The sequence below is a fragment of the Rhea americana genome, unplaced genomic scaffold (assembly GCF_003343005.1).
Source record: "Rhea americana isolate MKP2758 unplaced genomic scaffold, rheAme1 scaffold_19, whole genome shotgun sequence".
NCBI lineage: Eukaryota > Metazoa > Chordata > Aves > Rheiformes > Rheidae > Rhea > Rhea americana.
This window is the reverse complement of record NW_028186038.1, coordinates 4,450,363-4,471,033: the sequence shown is the minus strand read 5'-3', so window position 1 is coordinate 4,471,033 and position 20,671 is coordinate 4,450,363. Positions and strand designations below refer to the sequence as shown.

General features: G+C 37.5%; 1 protein-coding gene across 3 annotated transcripts in view; it reads right to left on the bottom strand.

Moving 5' to 3' along the window:
- EFCC1 (EF-hand and coiled-coil domain containing 1) overlaps positions 1 to 20,665 on the bottom strand; it is a 61,803-nt gene extending 41,138 nt beyond the window's left edge. For 2 of the 3 annotated variants that reach the window (XM_085302416.1, XM_085302417.1), the window contains exons 1-2: positions 19,970 to 20,664; positions 18,532 to 18,938 (exon numbers count right to left, since the gene is read on the bottom strand). In XM_085302416.1, the coding sequence (XP_085158542.1) occupies positions 18,532 to 18,938; positions 19,970 to 20,632 (1,070 nt within the window). In that variant the 5' untranslated portion in view covers positions 20,633 to 20,664. Of the gene's footprint in view, positions 1 to 18,531; positions 18,939 to 19,969 lie in introns of all 3 variants that reach the window. The other variant, XM_085302418.1, reaches the window with a different exon arrangement.
- Positions 20,666 to 20,671: the final 6 nt, after the last annotated feature.

Here is a 20,671-nt window from a genome sequence, read left to right as displayed (position 1 = left end):
TTCCTCCCAATTGAGAATGATATTTTTGTGTTTAAATTGTACAGAGTAGTCTGTTTCAATGTTGGCWGTCTTTGCACATTGAAAAATAAGGTAGGAGTTGGTTAGAGTGTTTTACTTTAAGACTTTGCAGCAGTAGACAAACAGATGATAGTAATTCATGCTGAACAGTCGTTCCACTTCCACTTTTTGCTGTAAAACCAGAAGTGCTTATGTACAGTGAATTAAAAGGCCCCAGAGGTCTYGTAGAGGATTTAAGAAAGAAATCACATTTATAATTCCAATCTCGATCTGTTCTTGTGGTCCAATTGAATTTTAAAGACTGTATCTTAGTTAGGAAAGTTTTGCTTGCAGAACAGCCTTTTTCTTTTTTTTTTTCTTTCTTTTCTTCTTTTTTTTTCTCCAAGGGTTGGATTAATGTGTCAGTTTCTATAAAGAAAATAGGATTTTGAACTATAGTAGTAGTGTTGCCCCACTCAATGATTTTCTTGTTATTGGCTTCTCACATTCCTACATCACTACAAAAGGAAACATAAGCTGGCAAATCTTCACATGGTTACAAGATGCCAGCATGAAAGATACTCACTTTTTACTGCATAAGCACTCCAAAAGAATCAGCTTCTTTAATTCTTCAAAAGTTTTAAATTTTGATTATTTTTAAATAATGAGCATAATGATCATACTGTGTCTAGCAGCTGCTTCCTCTCTGGAGTATTTGAACTGCCTCATTTCACAGGGCTAATACACCTGATGCAGGGAGAGGAGAGATATRCTCATTCTTTTTACAGTCAGTACACTGCAAGTATCAGTAGGAACTAAGGTTGCTTAGTTACTTCTCCAAATTTACCTAATTTTTTAAGGAGATTCTTGAACCCTACATAGGAAGTGCTGAAATCAAATTGAATTGTTTTGAGACAAAATATTGGACCTGTTTATTCTATGAAATGCATAAAGAAATACAGATTTACAGACTTTAAGTATAATGCCATTACAGATCTCAAGCTACCATCAAACCAATCTCATCCAGTGCATGGGTTCATTTCCTGAGCGAAGACTTTGGAATCTAACAGAATTCCAAATTTGAGTTATTTTAATTGAAAGTTCTTTCTTTCCCTGTAGGTATGTGGCCAATTGGGAAGGTGCTCTAGAGCTTGATTTTATTGTGTAAAACCTATTTAAAAACTTACGTATGTTTAGGTAGAGCAGCATATGATGATCTGAATTTATTCTTGTTATGTATTATTTGACTTATTTGTTAGTCCCTATAACAACAGAAAAAAGTTCCCTAAATTAAAAGCACAAAATAATCCATAAAATAAAATTTTGTGGGGGTTAGACCTGCACTTTTATAGTCTGATAAAATATTTTTATATTTTTAGACATTGAACTAAATTTCTTGAAGGGGAAAACTGCAATGCAATGCTTACAAAACTGATTAATTCTACTTGTAACTCTTTAAATTACCGTTCACTTTTTAAATGTCTATATTTGATAAACATGATAAAATTCTCTAGAACTCACAGCATGCAGTCTTCTCTTAGACACATGTTGACATGAATAAATTTTAGATAACATTTTTATTATATTAATATAAACAGATAATTTAATCTTGCTCCATACAGAGCTGCATCCTTTATCACATATGCATTTATATAGGACTAAAATATTGAGGATATGAGTTATAATTTGCATCTTCTATCCTGGCAAGTGCACAGCAACCTCTCTAACAGATTTCTGAAATAATAAACATTAATGACTAGGTTCAAAATATTCATATATGTTTGGCCACCAAAGAGTGAAGGAACAAGATCTATTATGCAAAGTTGCTTTCTTGCCTTACCATTTATAACAGAATAGTTATCATTTTGGTGACATGAATTATTACAGTGCTTGAAAAAAGAAAAAGGACTCCTTCCACATTGCACAGTGGAGCACAGAGACAAGGCCTGTGCTAGCTCCAAGCATGCTGGCACAGCTGCTGGCATAGTGGAGCAGTGCTGCTGGGTCTCCCAGGCAGTGTTAGCTCAGTGCTGCACCTGCGTTCATGAGCCCAGCTCCTGCGCAGGTAAGTATTTCTGGAATAGTGCTAGGCTCAAACAGATAGGTAAGAACTGCTGGAGTGGATCATCAGTAACTATAAGTAATAGTAACAGTAGTAGTAGTAACAGTAATAAAAGTAATAGTAACATCTGTAAGGAAAAATAAAAGATCAAGTCAAGCAGTCTCCAGGATATTTTCCCAGCATCCAGTAATTTGTGARTCAGGGGAACATCTCAGGTAGAGACAACATCTTTAATAGTTGCTGAGGGCTTTTCTAAATGAGTATTTGAGTTACTTTTTTAATCCATGTAAACCTTTCAGCAAACTAAGCATCTTGCAGCTTGCTTACCCACAGTGTTGGAATCACCTTTTTTGTTTGTTTTGAAGCTGCCTACTGCTAATTTCATGTGATGACTCCTAGTTCTTGTATTGGAAGAGATAGTGAGTGTTCTTGATATTAATCAAAATTTTATAGACCTTTATCCTAGCTTTCCTCAGCTGTCTGTTTTCCAGGCTTAAATATGTGAACAGCTAAAATAGTTTCCATACCTTTGTCCATGCTTGTTTCCTTTTATATACCTTTTCCAGTTCTACTGTATCTTTTTTAGATGGAAGGATCAAAATTTCATGCTTGTGATACAGCTGTTTTATAAACTCGCATAATTGTCTTCGTTTTGTTCTCTATTCCTTTCYTAGTAATTCCTAGTATTATCTTTGCTTTCCTCACTGTAACTCAGCAATTGGACTGATAAATTCCTAGAGTGATAAAACTTCAAGATCTCATTCCTGAGCAGTATAATAAGCCCAAAGTCCATCACTGTCTACATAGTGCTGAAACTGTTTTTTTTTTTCGAAGGGCATCTCTATATTTCCATGGTAAATGTCACACACCATTTTATTATCCAGTCATTCAGTATCRTAAGGTCATTCTGCAGTTCTTCACATTTGGTCCTTGTCTCTAATACCTTTATCACCTCACCATTCATCTTTTTCTCTGTATCATTTATCACTATACTTCTATATAATGCTTCTGGTTCTTGGAGCTGTATTAGAGAGCTATACATCCAGCAGACTATCAAGGACATGCAGAAATTTTGATTAAATGCTTTTATTCACAAAATATTACACAGAAAGCAAGGGATATCACAGGTGTACACACCTAGATTGTGAATGACTTGCCTTATTGTTTTATCTAAAAAACAAATAATGATCACATTATTGTAACTTTGCTTACCATATGATATAAAAYGTATTTTTCAACTAAAGACCACATGAAGCATGTTTCCAAGTATTAACCAAGGCAGACTATAGAGCATGGTTAGGGTTAGGGTAAAACTGAAGTTGCTGATGCTACTCCCCCTCAGACAGTCGATATTCTGATCTGGATCTAAGCTTTGTGGTTCAAATGCACTTCTAACTAAGACGCAAATCAAATTAATCTGAGGTGGAACTTTACTGCTTTCAATTCTGAATTCAGCTCTGGGCGAATTCAGACTCACCTCTGAACTATGGTAGTGTAGTGTTGTTAATCAGATAAAAACATCTTTGATATATCATATTTTTAAATGTATTATAAAGTACCCTTTCTTTTAGCACAAACTAATCTTTTTAAAATACTGAATTTATACTGTATRTCATCCATTATGTATATTAACAATCAGCAGTATGCATTTATTTATTTGAGGGGAAGGAAAGCCTTTTAAACCTAAGGATACACAATTCAAGCCGTATAAATTCTTTTTACATCTGATTTGTAGGACTCAYCTCTGACCTGGCACTTTGTACATTACATTCTGGACCAGATCATGTTTTTAGTTTCATTTATGAAGTGATGGAAAAAAATGTATCATTTTCATAAGCATAGCAAAGAAATGTGTATTCCCAGAGTCCTGGGATAATTTTTCTTTTGAAAAGGTGCTTATTTTAAGGGTTGTTTAAACCACAAAACAACTTTTCAGAAGTTTTCTTCATCAAAAATAACAAAAACGTGAAAGTGAATGAGGGATTCTGCACAATGAGTTGATGGATAATGCATAAACATCCTTTTAAAAACAGTACAGCACATATAGTTTTCTTTCYATATTTCAGCAACTTCTCCAGTTCACACTCATCTCAGCCAATGCAGAGTGCTATACTGTTCTCCCTCTAATGGAGAATGCAGTGAAAGCTAGCCCTTCTTGTTGTCAGTATTAAAACTTTGTTTCAGACCAATATTCTGACTCTTTCTGAAGCCTGACTGATAATTCAGATCTTCATTAAGCTTGTCCTCTTACTAATCCCATTGCCTTCGACCACACAGTATGTCCATGCATTAAAGTTCGTTCTCTGCATTCAGGAACCTTACAAACTGTGTTTATATCTATAAAAGTGAAGGGGGTCTGTCTTCCCACCATGGCTCTTCAAGCACCAGCCTCTGTCATAACGAAATCAAGGCAACAAACAGCCAAGTGTTGTCTACTGCCATCAAATGGGCCCCCTTTTTACCACTCTAAACAGCCCCYTTTTTTGTTTTGTACAAACCATGCAGTTTCATCATTCATTCCCACTGTTTGATTTAAGCTTCCATTCCCTGGTTCAAGAAAAGGCTGGCAAGAGAGGAAGGATAAAAGAAGGTGACACTTTGACAGCTCCTTTTTCACGGTAATGAGCAAAACTGCTCTTTCTTTCCCTCAGCTCCTGTTCACCATGGACTTTTCTTTCTCTATAGAGCAGCGTGAAGGAAAGCAATGGCCAGTTCAGCACTGCCTTCCAGGGACTGACTAGATAAACTGGAAGCTCTGTGTGTCTTTTGTGGGCTCTGCCTGAGGAGTCACTGCTTTGTTTAGGGGGGATTTTCTGTTTCCTTCCTGTATACAATGACAGGTAAATGCAGATGAATAGAATTAGTTTCAACTTGAGTACATGCAGTAGCAAAACATCACCAGACTTCCTGGTAACTTCTGTATAGTGAATCATGCTCTTCATCAAAAACAGCTCCATTAATTTACTAGTCCATGGAAGTCTGCCACAGAGAAGTACACTTTTCTGTGGAAGAGGAAAAAATAATTGCTACCTTTCTCACATTAATAATCTTCTGTTTTAAAAAGAACATAATTTAATAATAAGGCAATGAAGAGTATAAGTACCTTGTATCTTAACTAAATAAGATTTGTTTGATGCAAGATAGGACTGTTTTCAGGAGCACAGTATTAACTATTGAGGTTGGAGAACTGCAACAATCCAGTCTAAATACAAATGATTCGTAATACTTCACAGTGAATGCCATAAAACCAATGAGAAACCCTTCTATACATGCCTTATGGATTAACAGTTTGTCTGATTTGTATGAAGTACAGGTCTAACCACCTCAAAACTTTCAGTATTGTAGACCTTTGATGATGAATGCAGAGCTCAGACTCGGCAAAACAAAATKATCTGGTAAAGTAAATTGCGAATCTAAAAGTGTTCTGTCTGAACTGGAGAAAATCTTTCATGCTCCAGAGGTAGGCATCTTGCTTTGACATCTTTGCTGGTATATGAAGGCAACTCCATAAGGATTCTGTGTTGACACTGTGATTATATTGTTGCAGTTCTAGCCTTAGTGGAAGGGCAGCAAGTATTTTTTTTGAGTGCTTTGACATTTTCTATATATTTATGGCACCTTTCTTTGCCACTGTTCTGAAGAATGATGAAGACAAAAAGCAATGCAAGAGTTTGCTTATGGGGTTTCTTTTCCTTCTGGAAGCTATGTTTCAGATAAAATAGTGAGTACACAGGATGAATATTCAAGTATCTTTGCTTTCTCAGTCATTCARTCGAGTACCAGCCCACAGCAGTGCCACAGATTCTTTTTAGCCTACCTGTCCAGGTCTCCTACATAAGGAAAGTGGGGGAAGACATATTTTGCTGCACCCTGCAGTCATGGCTTTGTGCGAATCAGGGATGTAACTGCGGCTCATACCTGGACCTGGGAGGTCTGAAGTTCTCTCATGTCTACCAGCTTACTTGTTACTAGAGAAGGCTGAGAGTCTTATCTCATTACTTCTCTAACCTTGAGAGGTGAAATCACAGGAATATTGAACTGCCTAATGAAATGTTTGTGAGGCTGACCAGGGATCAACCACGGGAGACCTGCCAGCTGGGAGATTTTGACTGGGATGGGCAAGCGGGACTCTGTTTTCAGTTCTTCCAATATGATGAGAGTCTGTGTTAGCAGTAAAAGAATCCACAGAGTTAAGATTGAGGTGCTATGTTTTTCTCTTGAGGACTCTATACATGGTGGGACAAAAGGTGTTGGGATTTAAGGAGTATTTTGTCATGTGGAGTGTTTTTTTTTTTTTTTTTTTTAAGAAAGCACAAATGTTCTCTGAGGGTTGATACGGGAAAATGGAAAAAACCATCTCTGAATTGTAGCTCTATTTGCAAAGGAATGTGCTTCCATAGAAGCACAATCTCAAACCAAGAAAGAAACAAGCAAACCAATCCCTGAAACATTTCTTCCAAGCTACAGTAGTTCTTGATTGTTAAATAGTGACCTTAGCTTCTGGCTTCTTGTATCCTCTCACAATTTGGTTCTATCAGGGAGTAATACATCTACTCTGCTGCATATGACATATTAAATAAAGTGCCCTATACATTCTAAAATGGACAGCCTGCAGGCAAAATACCACATTTATAATGACTTTTCTATTCAAAGAATCAGATAATTTCCCATTGAATAATTCATATACTGCATAGTATTTACTATGTATACTAAGCTTTAAATTCATTTACTTTTTTATGTTTTCTATTTTTTAATGTATTTGAAGCATCACACAGAAACTGAAAATCATGATGAACATARTATTTAAAAAACCCAGAGAGTGAACACATGGAGGTGAAAATAGAGAACCAATGAAAATACTAYACAAAGTATATGAAGGACACTGTACAACAAAGAATGTTTTAACAAGGGATAAAGAGTAGCAAGTGTAAGACTAACAACACAGGAATATACCCATTATATAATTATGCTGTATATAGATTTTTTTTCTGGCTACACTAAAAGGTCTTTATTCAAGGTTGGTGAATTCTTGCAGGCACACTCTGCCAATGATTAATATTTCACAGCTAGACTTCCCATTCTTCAAAATCAGTCTCATCATAACTAGTGCTCCAGGAATAGAGAGATGCAGTTGTTGTGTTGATACAAGCTAAGAGCCTTCTTATTTTTGATTTTCTTACTCTTTTTCTTATGATAAGAGAATTGTCCCTGGTGATAATAGATAGTAGCGGAAATTAAGCAGAGCTTTGTACATTTATAAGCAGAAAAACAGATCTTTCAGACTAAGGTCCAGCTTCTCTCATAACTTTTGGTTATAGCTGTTCATATATTTTCTTATTTTTTGATTTGGTTGAATTAGGAATCTCAAGATAAAATGTTTTGCATCTAAGGAAACTGTCCAATATGAAAATAAATACTTCATTTTGGTTTGATTTCTTTTTTATTTCTTAAAGTGGCATTTTAAAATTTGATTTACCTATACTAATTTAATGTTAACCAAATAGGAAAAATCAAAACACTTCAGCAAGAAAATGTAAAAATAAAAGACAATTTTTCTGTTTTTTTTCACGCTTTTTCATGTGAAAACTTGCCTCATGTTACCTAAATATGCAAATAGTTTRAATTGTTTCCAAATTATATTTTATATATTCAGCCTGATTATTTTGCATAGGTCTAAATTACATTATGGCAGTCACTGTGAGAGTAGTCTATTTGTTTACTTCACTCGTGCCAGATCTGTCAGACCACCAAATTAAATGACTATAAACTGCCTCCTTGATGTCTTACTGTGCTTCTAAGGGTATGCCTGTGCTGTGCTGTGCAAAAACACTTAGATTAATTCAAAAGAGCTGGTGTTTGTGCTGAGCAGCTCTGCAGCATGCAGAGGCATGGAGTGGGCAGAACGTCTCGCTGACGCAGCTATACCCCCTCAGCTGCATAGCACACTCACTGGGAGTCAATACACTGATGCCTTGCAACATCCAGGTGTGCCCCAGTTGCACACATGCTTTTGAAAATCCCACGTGTGGATATTTGCTGACACAAAAACTGATAGCATAACCTTGTTTTCTGCAATTTTCATAAGCACTGGCTTTGCTTTGATTGCTCATATTTTAGAGAGTCTTGCATAATTTTCTGCTAAGCAAAGTGCACTTGGGTTACTTAGGTATACCAACTTCAGAAGTGTGGAAGCACTACTTTCAAAACTCAGCTTAAACCTGACAAGGTTCTGCTTTAAACTTGGCTGACCTCACCATATGCAGTACCAGATACCTGTATGTTATGTGAACTAATGACAAGCATATGAGATGGGGTCAACTACAGAGAATAAAAGCAAGAGCAGATGTGCTGTGTGTGCATACCAGATTTTGCAGTGTTATGATTAATGTGACATCATGAACCTTCATGGAAACATTATGCTATGAGATTCTTCACAAGACAAAGCACAGGCCTGATCTTACTCTGGGAAAGGTTTGGGATCTTTCCAGTGTAATCTGATCCTAAGACTTGGCACCTCTTTTCCTGAAATAGATGATGTGTGATGTGATGCCAATTAGCACTAGAAATTCAGGCACCCTTCAGAGAACATTTTTTCTACAAACAAGGAGGAACTGCAACACACAGTCAGTCAGACTCCACAGTTTATTTTTTCATGGAGTTTTAAGAACCATACTGTAAAGGCTGAAGTTGTTTGTTATGCAGAGGTAAATTTCTAAAGGGATGTCATCCTCAAAGTTTACATTTGACATTTATTTTCCAATCAGCTTTTTTTTTCATAAAGTACCTGCTSGTGTGAAATTGCATTTGCAAACAGAATGCACTCAGCATCCTATGACATAGATACTCGCAATGATAAACAAGCTTGATTATATGCTTTAAGTTTTCCTATCTTTGAAATTGAACTACAACTCTGTGACTTTTTAGGGACACATATCTACTCATTTTTATCAGATTTACTTATAGTGTACAGKATTCTTCAGTATCTTTTCTCTTAGTTTGATGACATTTTTCTAAGGTTGTGACCACAGGTTTTCTTCAGTGACTACAGTTCCGAGTAGATGAGGAAGAATCAGACTGCCAGGCAAATCTGGCAAATATTGGGAAATATGCCAAGTATCACCCGTTCTACCCCCCAAGCTAAGCACTGGAAAAGCAAGTATCCGTCTGGGTTTTAGTCATTCTGCTAAGCAGGCAGACAAGAAGATGGTAATGTTGCAAATTGTATTGGAGAATGRATGGAAGAGAATAGGACATTAAACATGGACAGAGAGTCAACAGAAATTCTGACTACAGTGAGAAGACAGGTAAACAGAACATGGCACTCTAGCAAATGTTTGTAGTACTGCTAAATAACTGTCTTGTACCACTGAAAATACAGAAACTGCCTATATTGTATTTCCTAACATCAGCCACGTTCATTAGCTCATCCCCTAACCTGCTCAGCATCTAGGCAGATTTAAATACAGATTGACTATCTGCCTTTATGTGAGTATTGTTCTAAGCAATCTGGTCTTAGAACCAGTATTTAGGTCTTTCGATATTGTCTGTAATATCCTGAAAAGAAGTTTATAAACTTAATTTGGCTTTGAGTTTTCATTATAACAAGTTCTCAGTAATGTCATGGAGCCAGCTAATTTTACTGTATAGATGTTTCTCAGGTCTCCAGATAATTTAATATTTTTATTACAGAGAACAGGTGTTTTGAGAACTTAAGTAAGTTCATGATGAAATAGAATGGCTGCATGCGTACTTTTTAAAAGACTAGATAAATTTTTTCTCTGGCTGGTTAACTCTATTAAACAATTGGGTGAAGAAAGCTGCTGAAATAGAACACAGTTCTTAATCAAAGAGAAGTTTGAGTGGATTTTTCCCTCTAGCATTTCCAGACCAATCAGTTTCAATTCAAGTTTTCATGATACCATATTTTTTTTCTAGCTCATAAATTAAAAAGGCTTTTTTTTTTCTTTTTTTTTTTTTTTTTTTTTTTACTTTTTACCATAATATATGCAAACCTCCCATTAACTATTCTAGGATGACTTCACTCATCTTCTCATATTATTGCCATTTTGGAGATATTCATGAGATAAGATCTCCTCCCTTGCAGATCATTAATCCTTCCATATTTTGAGAGCAGACTGCTTTAGCAGAACAAATTAATTCAATCTGTTTGAAAACTGGGGTTATCAGCCCAGTCATCTTACAAAGTACCTTGCCTATGTTATGTTCTGAAGGAATGTGAGGTGAGGAGCAGAGTAAATAATTGCTTATTACTTTAATAAAACTCCTCCTCCATTTTTATGAAGTAATTTTCAAGTTTTATGAAGAAAAGGAAAAGCAAAAATGTCTTCTCTTTTTAATAAAAAATAAAAAGCTTAAAATAATGCAGAACTCTGCTTGTTCCAGAGTGTAGGTTATTGACAGTGATTATTTGATTTTCAAAGTAATTTATCTGAATTGGCACAAAAAAAGGTATGTGCCAAAACCACTTGAGATATGGTTTGTTTGTTTGTTTGAATTTTATTTCTTAAAGAGGCTCAGTGGAGTCACCAAGTACTTTATATTACGTGTTTAAGTGCTGACTGAATCATTTACCAGTGCTCTGAACCTCTCAGTATCAAGCCCCTGGTATTTTTACTCCAAGCTTTAGTCAGTATCTTTCACAACTAGGGAGACAGAGATGATATAATAAACTTGGAAGCCAAGTTTAAGCCTCAGGTTGCATTCTGAGGATATATATTTTTAGTCTTAAAAAATAAAGAAATAGGACCTGAAGAAGCAGCTACATTTCACAGCACTGCTGGATCTTCAAAGCATTCATTGGGAGAGTTTGTCAGACTTGCATTCAGTAAAAGATTTATTGCCCAGTTATGCTTTTCATACTCCTATAAGTAGAAGAATGCTCCTRATGAGTTCAACAGGTCTGATCACATGAGTATACGAGCCAAAAGCAATGCAGTGGGACGCAGTCACACAAAGAACTTATGATGAGATGGGAAAGAATCGGAATGCTCTGGCAAGCTTCCTTTCCTGCAGATGCTCTTTTGCATAAAATTGACTAAAAACTTTCCCAATTTGCTTAAGAAACAAATGAGACACAACATGTGTGACTCTGTAGACAACACTTAACAATCCTTCTAGCTCCCCAGTGAGGCACATAAAGAACTGTAACGCTCTGTGACAGGAGGCTACAAGCTCTTGGCTTACAAATGCATTATTCTTGGTTGCAAGTAATTGTTCTTTTTATGCAGCTCTCTCTTCATCTGATGCTAGTTGGCTGTTAGGTCAGGAAGGATGCAGTCAATGCACAAATGCCAGTCTTGCCAAACTGATAACTCCACTTCCAGAGACGCCTTAATGCATGGCATTTTCTGTGCTTTTATCTTTATGCAATGGGATCTGAAGTGTCAGAATCTGTAAGCTAGCTCTATGGCTAGTGTAATTTTAGGTCTGTGCATAGAGTACAACGACAGCAGTCTGGGGCAGTGATATCCTGTCACTAGGCAGCTAGTCCCACCATGCAGCAGGTATCTAGGAAGCCTTTATGGTAGAAAGCATCATAGTTGCTCCTACTCTACATGGAAAGCTGCTGCACAGGAACTCATCCAAGTAATTTATAGGGTTACAGCTGAGGGCCATTTATGAGCTAGGATCATTTCTGTTTAATTTGGTTCTTGCAATGGAAGCTAGGAAGTAACTAAGAGATGCGTTTCAAAGAGGCATGGCAAAGAGCCATAGTGTGTTTTTATGAAAGGAGTTGAACGGTGTATGCTGGGGGGGGAGGGCGAAGTGATTCTTTTTTTATTTAGAGTTTGTTGTATGAAATTAATCTTTCATTTTTGCTGGCATAACCTAAGATGGATAGTATGTAGTATCCACTAGAAAGTTGGAGCAGCATAAGGTGTCCATTTCCTGGGGGGGAAGACTATAAAAACAGAGAAGTGTGATAYAGATTGCCAGGACAGCCAGAGGAGGGAGGGAGGTGCACCGCTGTCACTGCTGGGACTGTCAGAGCTGCTGGCTGAAGCTTGAGGCGCTAATTCACAGGAGAATAGCTGCAGAAACACTGGCTGCACAACTCTTGCAACAGATTAATCCCTATGGTATAAGAGGAGCATGATTTAAATTATGCACAGATGTGCCGAAAACAGCTTTAAAAGGCAACTGCATGTGTCATGCCATGACAAAATTAATTTTCCTTTAGCTTAGTCTGCCTTTTTGTTACTGCTTGCTATGGTAGGGCTTTAATGTAGTAGCTTTAATGTATCAGSCACAAGGAAGGTATGAACTACAATGAAGGTTGCTAAGTGATACCTACAATGTGTTCAAACAACAGTTCCTCCTCAGAGCAATGGAAGGAAGCTCCCAGGCACTGCAAAAGCACSTCCACTGGAGTGAATAGGCAGTGTCCAGATATGTGGCATTGCTATTGTGCTTGCAGTCAATTACTCCAAACACAGCAAATAAGGCAAGCCAGACAAAAAGGAGAATTTAATGAGAAACTAGGCAAAGTCTTCCAAGAATAAAAGCTGTCCATAAAACTAAGGGCCCAGGACTGTAAAAGACCAGAGAACTAGCTACATTTCAAACATCAGAATTAACATTCAAGCTTCCTTGTGGATAAATACATTCCAGCATTAATTTGAATGTATTCCTGCATTTYAAATAAAAGTTCCCCTTCCACAGAAATGGATCCTATACATTTTCTTCAGTATGAGGCTAATATATTCAAATTGCTCCATAGAAGTTTTTCTAGCATATATGAATAACAATACCTTCGATTATTCCAACTTTCTGTAAAATCAAAAATGTTCCTTAAAGTGTTCCAAATGAGCAGTAATCTGATCTGATTCAGTTTAGCTTGTGTGTTCTTCTATGACTACAGACATGTGAGTAGTGTAAGGTTCATATGACAGGTACATATATTCACTTGCTACTGTTAACCTATTGAGAAACCTTTGAAGATCTTTTTCAGTGGTAGACTTCTATAGAATATATAACCTACTATAATCTTAAGCAGAAGAAAATTAGATATAAACACAGTTATAAAGTAAAATGACATGAGTTTATTTAACATAATCTGATTAAGTGTTCTTACAGGGGAGGACTCTAAAAAATAGTACTTTGTTTAGTGTATCTTTTTTTTACCATACATGAGTTCAGTTCTAATGCTGTCACTGTTCTTCACTTTTCAGCACTGTTCATTTTAAAAGCATAAGCCTGCATTAATGCAATTAGTAGGTCAAATTTTAAATATCCAAAAGCCTTAGCAATTTCAAGTCATCTGTCACACACAAAATGATACTTAATCCATTCTGAATGAYTGGGGGTACTAAAAACAGCTTAATGTTACAGGCAAGCACAAGATCTACTTCTGTTTGTTGTTCTAAGCAGTCTTTCATGTAGTCCAGCATATATACACACACACAGTTTCCATTCAAGTTCTGTGCCATCTGAAACAAATTTCCAATATGTGCCTTACCCTACAATCAGCAAGTAGTTGATATTGATAATGCTAGTCAAGCAGAAAGTTGTCCAGAAATTTTTAATTTAGAATCTAATTTTTAAAACAAAGAACAGTTCTAGAGTGCCTGTATAAAGTGTGAATTACCAATCAGATTGGAAATAACCTATTTATATACCTCATCTCTTGTGGATAGWATTTCCTTCCTAAAACCTTTCTTCCTTCACCTAATAGCTGATTGTGTACCAGTCAGGAATATTTCTATATTTTTCTCCTTTTCTTTCCCCCCCCCCCCTTTTTTTTTTTTTTTAAAAGGAAAGATTATTGATTTGGATTTGTTTGGTCCATCTTGTTAAATTTAAGAGTGATGATAATAGAAAATATTTAAAAGATCAGGACTTTTTTTAATGAGATGAAGTGAACTACTTCTGATGTAGGTTAATGTAGAGGATAATTATTTGGAAAAAATAGCAAGTGGTGACTTTATGTCAAAGGAACAGATGGGAGACTTACGTTAGAGGCATCCATATTCCTATTTATAAGGGAACATGAGGGGATGAAACAAGCTACTCTGCATTCCATGTAAAAAAGGATTCTTACTCATCAACACATATAAATGCTGATGGATAATTAAGTAATTTGGGAGACAGACCATGCATATGGGAAGCAATTTTGGTATTTTATGACCCCTTTCATTGACCTCTGTAATTACTGTGCTGCTGGCTGGCAGAGCAACATAAAATCTCTATAAACATCTCCATTCTTATATCAATTTCAATTCTAAGTGACTATTCTTTTTTATCTGTTACACTGGGATGAAAAAAAAAGTTGCCAAATTGTGTTATTCCTCCTAATGCTATTAAGGAGGAAAAACAAAATCTGTAAACTTTATTAAATGATCAGTTTATAAGCCACCTACAAGATAATACAGTATAGAAGACAGAGCCAACTTATATTTGGTGAGAACAATTCATGTCAAACCAATCTAATTTCCTTCTTTGACATGAAAAATGGCTGAATGGATAAGGAGAAGCAGAAGAAGTGACATTTTCATTGTAGTAACATTTTTATATATGGCATTCTTATAAATAATTATTATAAATCATAGGACTATATTAGGATACATGGATGGTGTCACCTTGAGTAAGAGCAAAACTAGTTGAAAAAAAATATTTTATCAAGCAGAAGCCACCAGAATGTGTCCCAGGTCCAGTTCTCGTCACTATGTTCATTTATACTTTCAACTTTTCTCTTTCAAAAGTTGACACCAAACTGGGAAGGAATGAGACCATTTTGGAGGTTAGTCTCAAAATCATCTTGAGAAACTGGAAAAGTGGTCCAAAATCAAAAAGCTGAGCTTCAGTAATGTGAAGTGAAAAGTCCTACACCTAGACAGATGAAATCAGCTGCACTGGTGCAAAATGAAAATACCTRTCTGGGCAGTACTGTTAGAAAAATGAGTCCTGCAAAAATTCTTAAGTTCTTCAGAATGCTAACATTGTGGGTAATACTTGATATATAATTTGCTATAATACCAAGTGATAAAGCATACAATTTCTTGGGTAATTTCATTTTCAGTTGAAATGAATTTAACTCATGATTTTCAATAAGGAATWTCTCTAGACTTACCTTTAAAGTGTCTAAGTTAACAGGGATTTAAAAAAAAGTGTATAGGAGTATACTATACATTTCTAATGATGARGAAAATAGGAGCCTGGAAAATGCACCCAATGTCAGAATAATACAGTATACTCCTTGAGACAAAACGTATAAACTACTTGGTATGCTAGGTTGGCTTAGGAACCTAGTAATATGATACAGAAGTTTCAAACCCTGATACAGGAAATTGTATTCAGAAAAGCTTCACATTTAAGTCATACAAACTTAATTTGGCAAATATTTGTCACACATCTCGGTAGAAACATTTTGTGTTAAGTTTGCAAAAATATGCATTTGTGGGCAGAAAAGGGAATTGTTGTTAGGTACCCTAATTCAGGAAAACATTTAATCACTTGCAGGAACTTAAATGCTTTCCTGAACAGGAATAAACTTTTACATATTGAAGTTGTTTCCTGAATTAGGGTTTGTAACTTAAGGTCATTGTTCTGACTCCAGTCCTAACTGAYAGGAAGGTGGTATAAGCTGAAGGTCTAGAAGTGGGATTTATATACTTAAAAACCTTTGAAAGTCTGAACCTAAAAAAAGAAATAATTTTCTATTTTACTTTAGAAAAACAGAAAGGTGAACAGGAGGAATATGTAAAACTCAGTCTGGTCTCATTCTTGGATATGATTCTCTGTTGGAGAAATCAGGCTTTCACTTAAGTAAAATAGTGACCATACACAGCTAGTTAAGCTGAATTCTCACAAGACATGTCTGCAGTCTTACAGGCTTTCTACAGATACTTGATTCTTCACACATTTCTTTCTGCTCCAACATTAACTCTTGCCAAGCCTAAATCCTGCTAACATGCTTACAGTCTTCTTGTGGTATGGAAACAGGTACTTAGATAATGTTATAAGTAATATACTTGCCAGTTAACTTTCTGAGAAACCTGCCAGATAGAGCAGCTGTTCTTCATCTCTACACTTGGCTAAGTCCATCATGCCCTCTCCTTCAACATGTACTTTATAGCACCTTACATAAACTATATCCATGGATTTTGGACTTCTGTGCTACAGGAGAATATGATCATCAGCAGAAGTAGCTTCTGCCATCTGCAACAGAAGTGAGTGGAACCACTGTACCTTTGTGACTTTCAGTCAAGCTATGATGCCAATGGTTATGTAGCATGGAGATACTTAAGCATGCGTTAAACAAGCTATTTCACCACAATAACACAGAGCTTCACATTGCTTAATTTACCCGCTTTTCTGCTAGCTTGGGCATCTCTGTACATGGAGGTAGACAAAAGAGTAGAACATGACTACCTTCATGGAAGTCACAAGCATCACTGAATAGCTATCACCTGTTGTTAGCTATCACCTGTTAGCTGTTTAAGCCAAGACCAATTTTACACAGACAAGGAGATGGAAGTGCTTTATGGCTATCATAGAATCAAGATGCATTAAAGAGTCTTACATACAGAAGCTGACCTGGTCCTGTAGTAAATATCCTGTGTGGCTGAAGTTCTCAAACTGTTAATCAAACATCATTCCTGAGCATAGCACTCACTTTAAATCAACATGTAATTTTAATATAAATATTATAGATGAGGGTTGCATTACAAAGAATATATACACCACATTTTTAACTTCCATTACTTATGTTGATATAACCCATAAAAGYTCCTGCTCTGCAACACCCAGTTGACATTTTTGATTGAACCTTAATTAGCTGATCTCTGCCTGTTCAAGGGTGAATCTTTATGCTTCATCACACTTTGGTAAAGTAACTCTGCAAGTAAATCTGCAAGACAAGAACTTGCATAAGACTTTGCTGCCCATGCCAGAGAGAACTTAATATACTCGATAAGTAGCATGATCTGGCTCAGAAGCAAGAGTTTTAAATGGCAGCTAGTTGTCTTGAATACTACATGTCCATGCCAGCATTTTAAAAATCCTATAGCATTTTAAAATAAATGCTTTTATCTTCTGCAGCCACACAGATATTAACATATACAATGCTTATAGAAAGACACCGGATAAAGCAATTATTTTTAGAATTTCCTCACTTCATAAAGTGTTACAATAACTATGATGCCACAAATGACTCGCGATGAATTCTTCATATAAGCAAGCAGAGGAAGTTTAGGAAGAGACAAGCAGTTCAAAGTAGACAATATATTAAAATACTAGTTTTAGTACAGTTAGGAAAAAATACATAAAAATATTAGTTTACTTTGGGACAGTAAAGATATAGACATTTCATTCCATGAGTGAATCTGGAACAAAAAATGTAGAGTTGCTTAGTGCTTAATAACTAYCAATGAGTTCAAGTTTTGTCTGAGAGATAAAAAGAAAAAATAAAAACCCAGCAAATAAATTTTGTGACCACCTTTCTTAGTTTTGAGAATGTATGTATTTATGCTATTACAAAGTGGTTTYGAGTTAGATGATGCATGTTTTATTTGAGACTCCTACTAAATTATTCTCTCTTCTGAGGTTTCCCTATCTGTTAATAGGGTGTAAAGGCAGCGATATACCAATGAACTGCCATCAGATACAAGAACAAGAAGTGAAAATTATTGTACTCGATTTACACTATATATCTTAAAGTACCTTTAAAATCAGATTATTAATAAAGTGAAATTATCTTTATAACTTTCTTAAAAAAACACACTCAAGAGACACCACAGTAACCCCCTTCTTGCTTCTTTTCTTATTTTCTTTGGTTTAGAGATTTTATTTAATTTCGTACCTCATGGGATGACTGTGTAGTAGCTAAGAAGATCTGAATATCTGCAAGTCGCTTTAATTATTTAGATTGATTCTTTTATGGAGTATAACATATTCCATCAACGAAGAAGTGCTAAAAGTCACAGCAGACTTCTGCTGGGCAGAAGTTGGCCTTGTGTGGATTTTCTCCAGATTGTATGTCAAGTTGAATGGCRTCAATAAGAAATGGAGCATCAGCCATTTGGTTGCAGCCTGCGTTTTTTTGTTTTGTTTTGAAGTATAACTTAACTAACAGGAAATAAACCTTTTTTTTTCACTTCAAACAGTGACTATAAGCTGTGTGGGAAACAAATTACGAAGGACTAATTAATTTCTTTTGAGGTTTTCTTGAAGTAGTAGTAATACTTAATTCCTATTACAGTGAGTTTTGKGAATAATTTCATCCGTCTGTAGACTAGAGCTCTTGCTTTGGCCTAACTTTTATTGGATTGATTATCAGTGGACAATCTGAATTATGTTATGAATCCCTACCAAGAAAATTAGAAAGTAGCTCCTAACTTCTCTCTAGCCATGTATTTTGGAACATTTGTTAAACTACAATCAGTGATTTTCAAGCTAACTTGCATTTAAATATTATCATTTTATAGCCATATTTTTGACGGACTCAAACTTACCTATAATGCTGCAGTTCTGATTCTAGCTGCTGAATGTATATTTGCAAATRTGGCACTTCGTTAGCTTTCACTTCTAATTCCTTCACTTTGCCAAGACTGTTAAGGACCGCATGTCTTGCTTCTTCAACCTTCTTTCTCATTTCTGCTTGTTCTCTCTTCAGGTTACGGTTGCAGTCTTCCAGGTTGACTAGAGCTTCCTGAGAGCTCTTCAGCTCTCTTTCCAATTCCTGATTGAACCTAATTGCTTCTTCAATTTGTCCATCCCTGGAGCTCCGGATGAGCTCCACTTCCTTCAGTATGCTTTGAAGGCACTTGGTCTGAGGGTGGTTCTGTGTTGTCAGTCTCTTACTTCCTATAAAGCAGGYCCCCTCTTCCTTATGGTTAGCGTGGCTCTTCCGCAGTCCTACCTATAATGAACAGGAACATAAAGCAGGGAGAAATTAATGTATCTGAAAGCAGATAATATTTTAATCAAGACTGAAAATGACTGGATTTTTCTTTTGTTTTTTAATCACATATAGTGGATCAGCAACTAATAGAGAACTTACCTCTGCCAAGCATAGAGACAAGGAAGCAACTYCTGGATAAGTTTTGAAACAAATATCTATAAATTACATGAATGTTGGGTACTAGTATTAAATCCAAGTTGATTAGACTCCTAGAACAAATGGCCAACTTAGCCTTTCAGTGCTTTGCCTGTTCTATGCTGTTTCATGTCACAGTATCTTAACTGCTGTTAAACATATGCTTGTTTCGCTTGAGCCAACAGACTCCAAATTAATGGGGCTCTGCACAGGAGGGAAAGACTRCTTGTCAATCCATTTGCAGAACTGGCTCCAACTCTGAACTCACAGGACCGCATTTGCAGGAAAACTCACTTCTAATCTTTCCAAGGTAAGACTGTCAAAAGTTTAGAGCTCAGGAGTTGTACATGCTTATGCAGGTAAGAGTCCAGAAGTTCTTACTTATATTTTAAGAAAAACACTACATAATTGATACATGACTGACTGCACTTGCAGTAGAAAAAGCAGTGTTGTATATCTGAGTTTGGTAAATTGAAGTCTTGTCTAATTTTAGGAGGATGACATTTAGTGCATTACTTAAATGTATATAATGTCGTGTTAGTAAAGATACTGCAAGAAAACATTTCTCCTTGAAGACTCTATGTAGTCAAACTACTTCTTAAAAAGTTAATACAGAAGAAGTAACAGCCCAAGTCTGTGTTACACTCCTTCCAGAGACCACTCTGGATGCAGATGTATTATTAACACTTGATTCTTTGAAAGCAGCACTGTTTTTTAGCGCAGTATCTTCATCTGCAAACTATATTTTAACCAATAACTCGGGCTCTAGCCAACAGAAGTAGGGGAGCTTTGAAGGCCGCCAGAGGCAGCGGCGGGGCACGGTGCCCGGAGAAGTGTCGCCGCGCCGGACCCACCTGCAGGGCGAGGCAGCGGGCGTCGCTGCTCTGCAGGGCGGCGCGCATGTCCTCCACCAGCTCCCGCAGGCTGCCGTTCTCCTCCTCCAGCTTGGCGATGCGGTCCTCGGCCTGCTCCAGCGCCACCACCTCCTCGTAGCACTCGCGCGAGCAGGGCCCGGCCGCCCGCCGCCCCGCCGCCTGCGTGCCGGGGCCGGGGCCGGGGCCGCGGCCGGGCCCGGGCCGCGGGCGGCGGCGGCGCAGCGGGCTGCGCAGGCGGATCTGCGTCTCGATGTGCTCGCTGTCGGCGCCCAGCGGCAGGCGCGGCGCGGCGCCGCCCGCCTGGGTGCTGAAGTAGCCGCAGAGGCGCGCGTGGAACTGGCGGAAGGTGAGCTCGGCCGAGAGCCCCTCGCACAGCCCCGCGCACTCCTCCGCGTCGGCCGCCGCCTCCAGCCCCAGCACCTGGCACAGCGTGCGGAAGTCCTCGCCGGGGATGCGGCCCTCGCCGGCGCAGTCCAGGTGGTGGAAGATCTCCTGCAGGTACTGGTCCAGCCCGGTGGCCAGCACCACGATCTCGTTCTCCACGCCGCGGTCCAGCCCGTAGTGGTAGGCCAGGGCGCTCACCAGCCACTGGGTGCGGCGGGCCGGCCGGCGGTACGGGTCCCAGCCCTCGGGCGGCTCCATCGCGCCCGCCCGCCGCCGACCATGCTTCCCCTGCCGCCG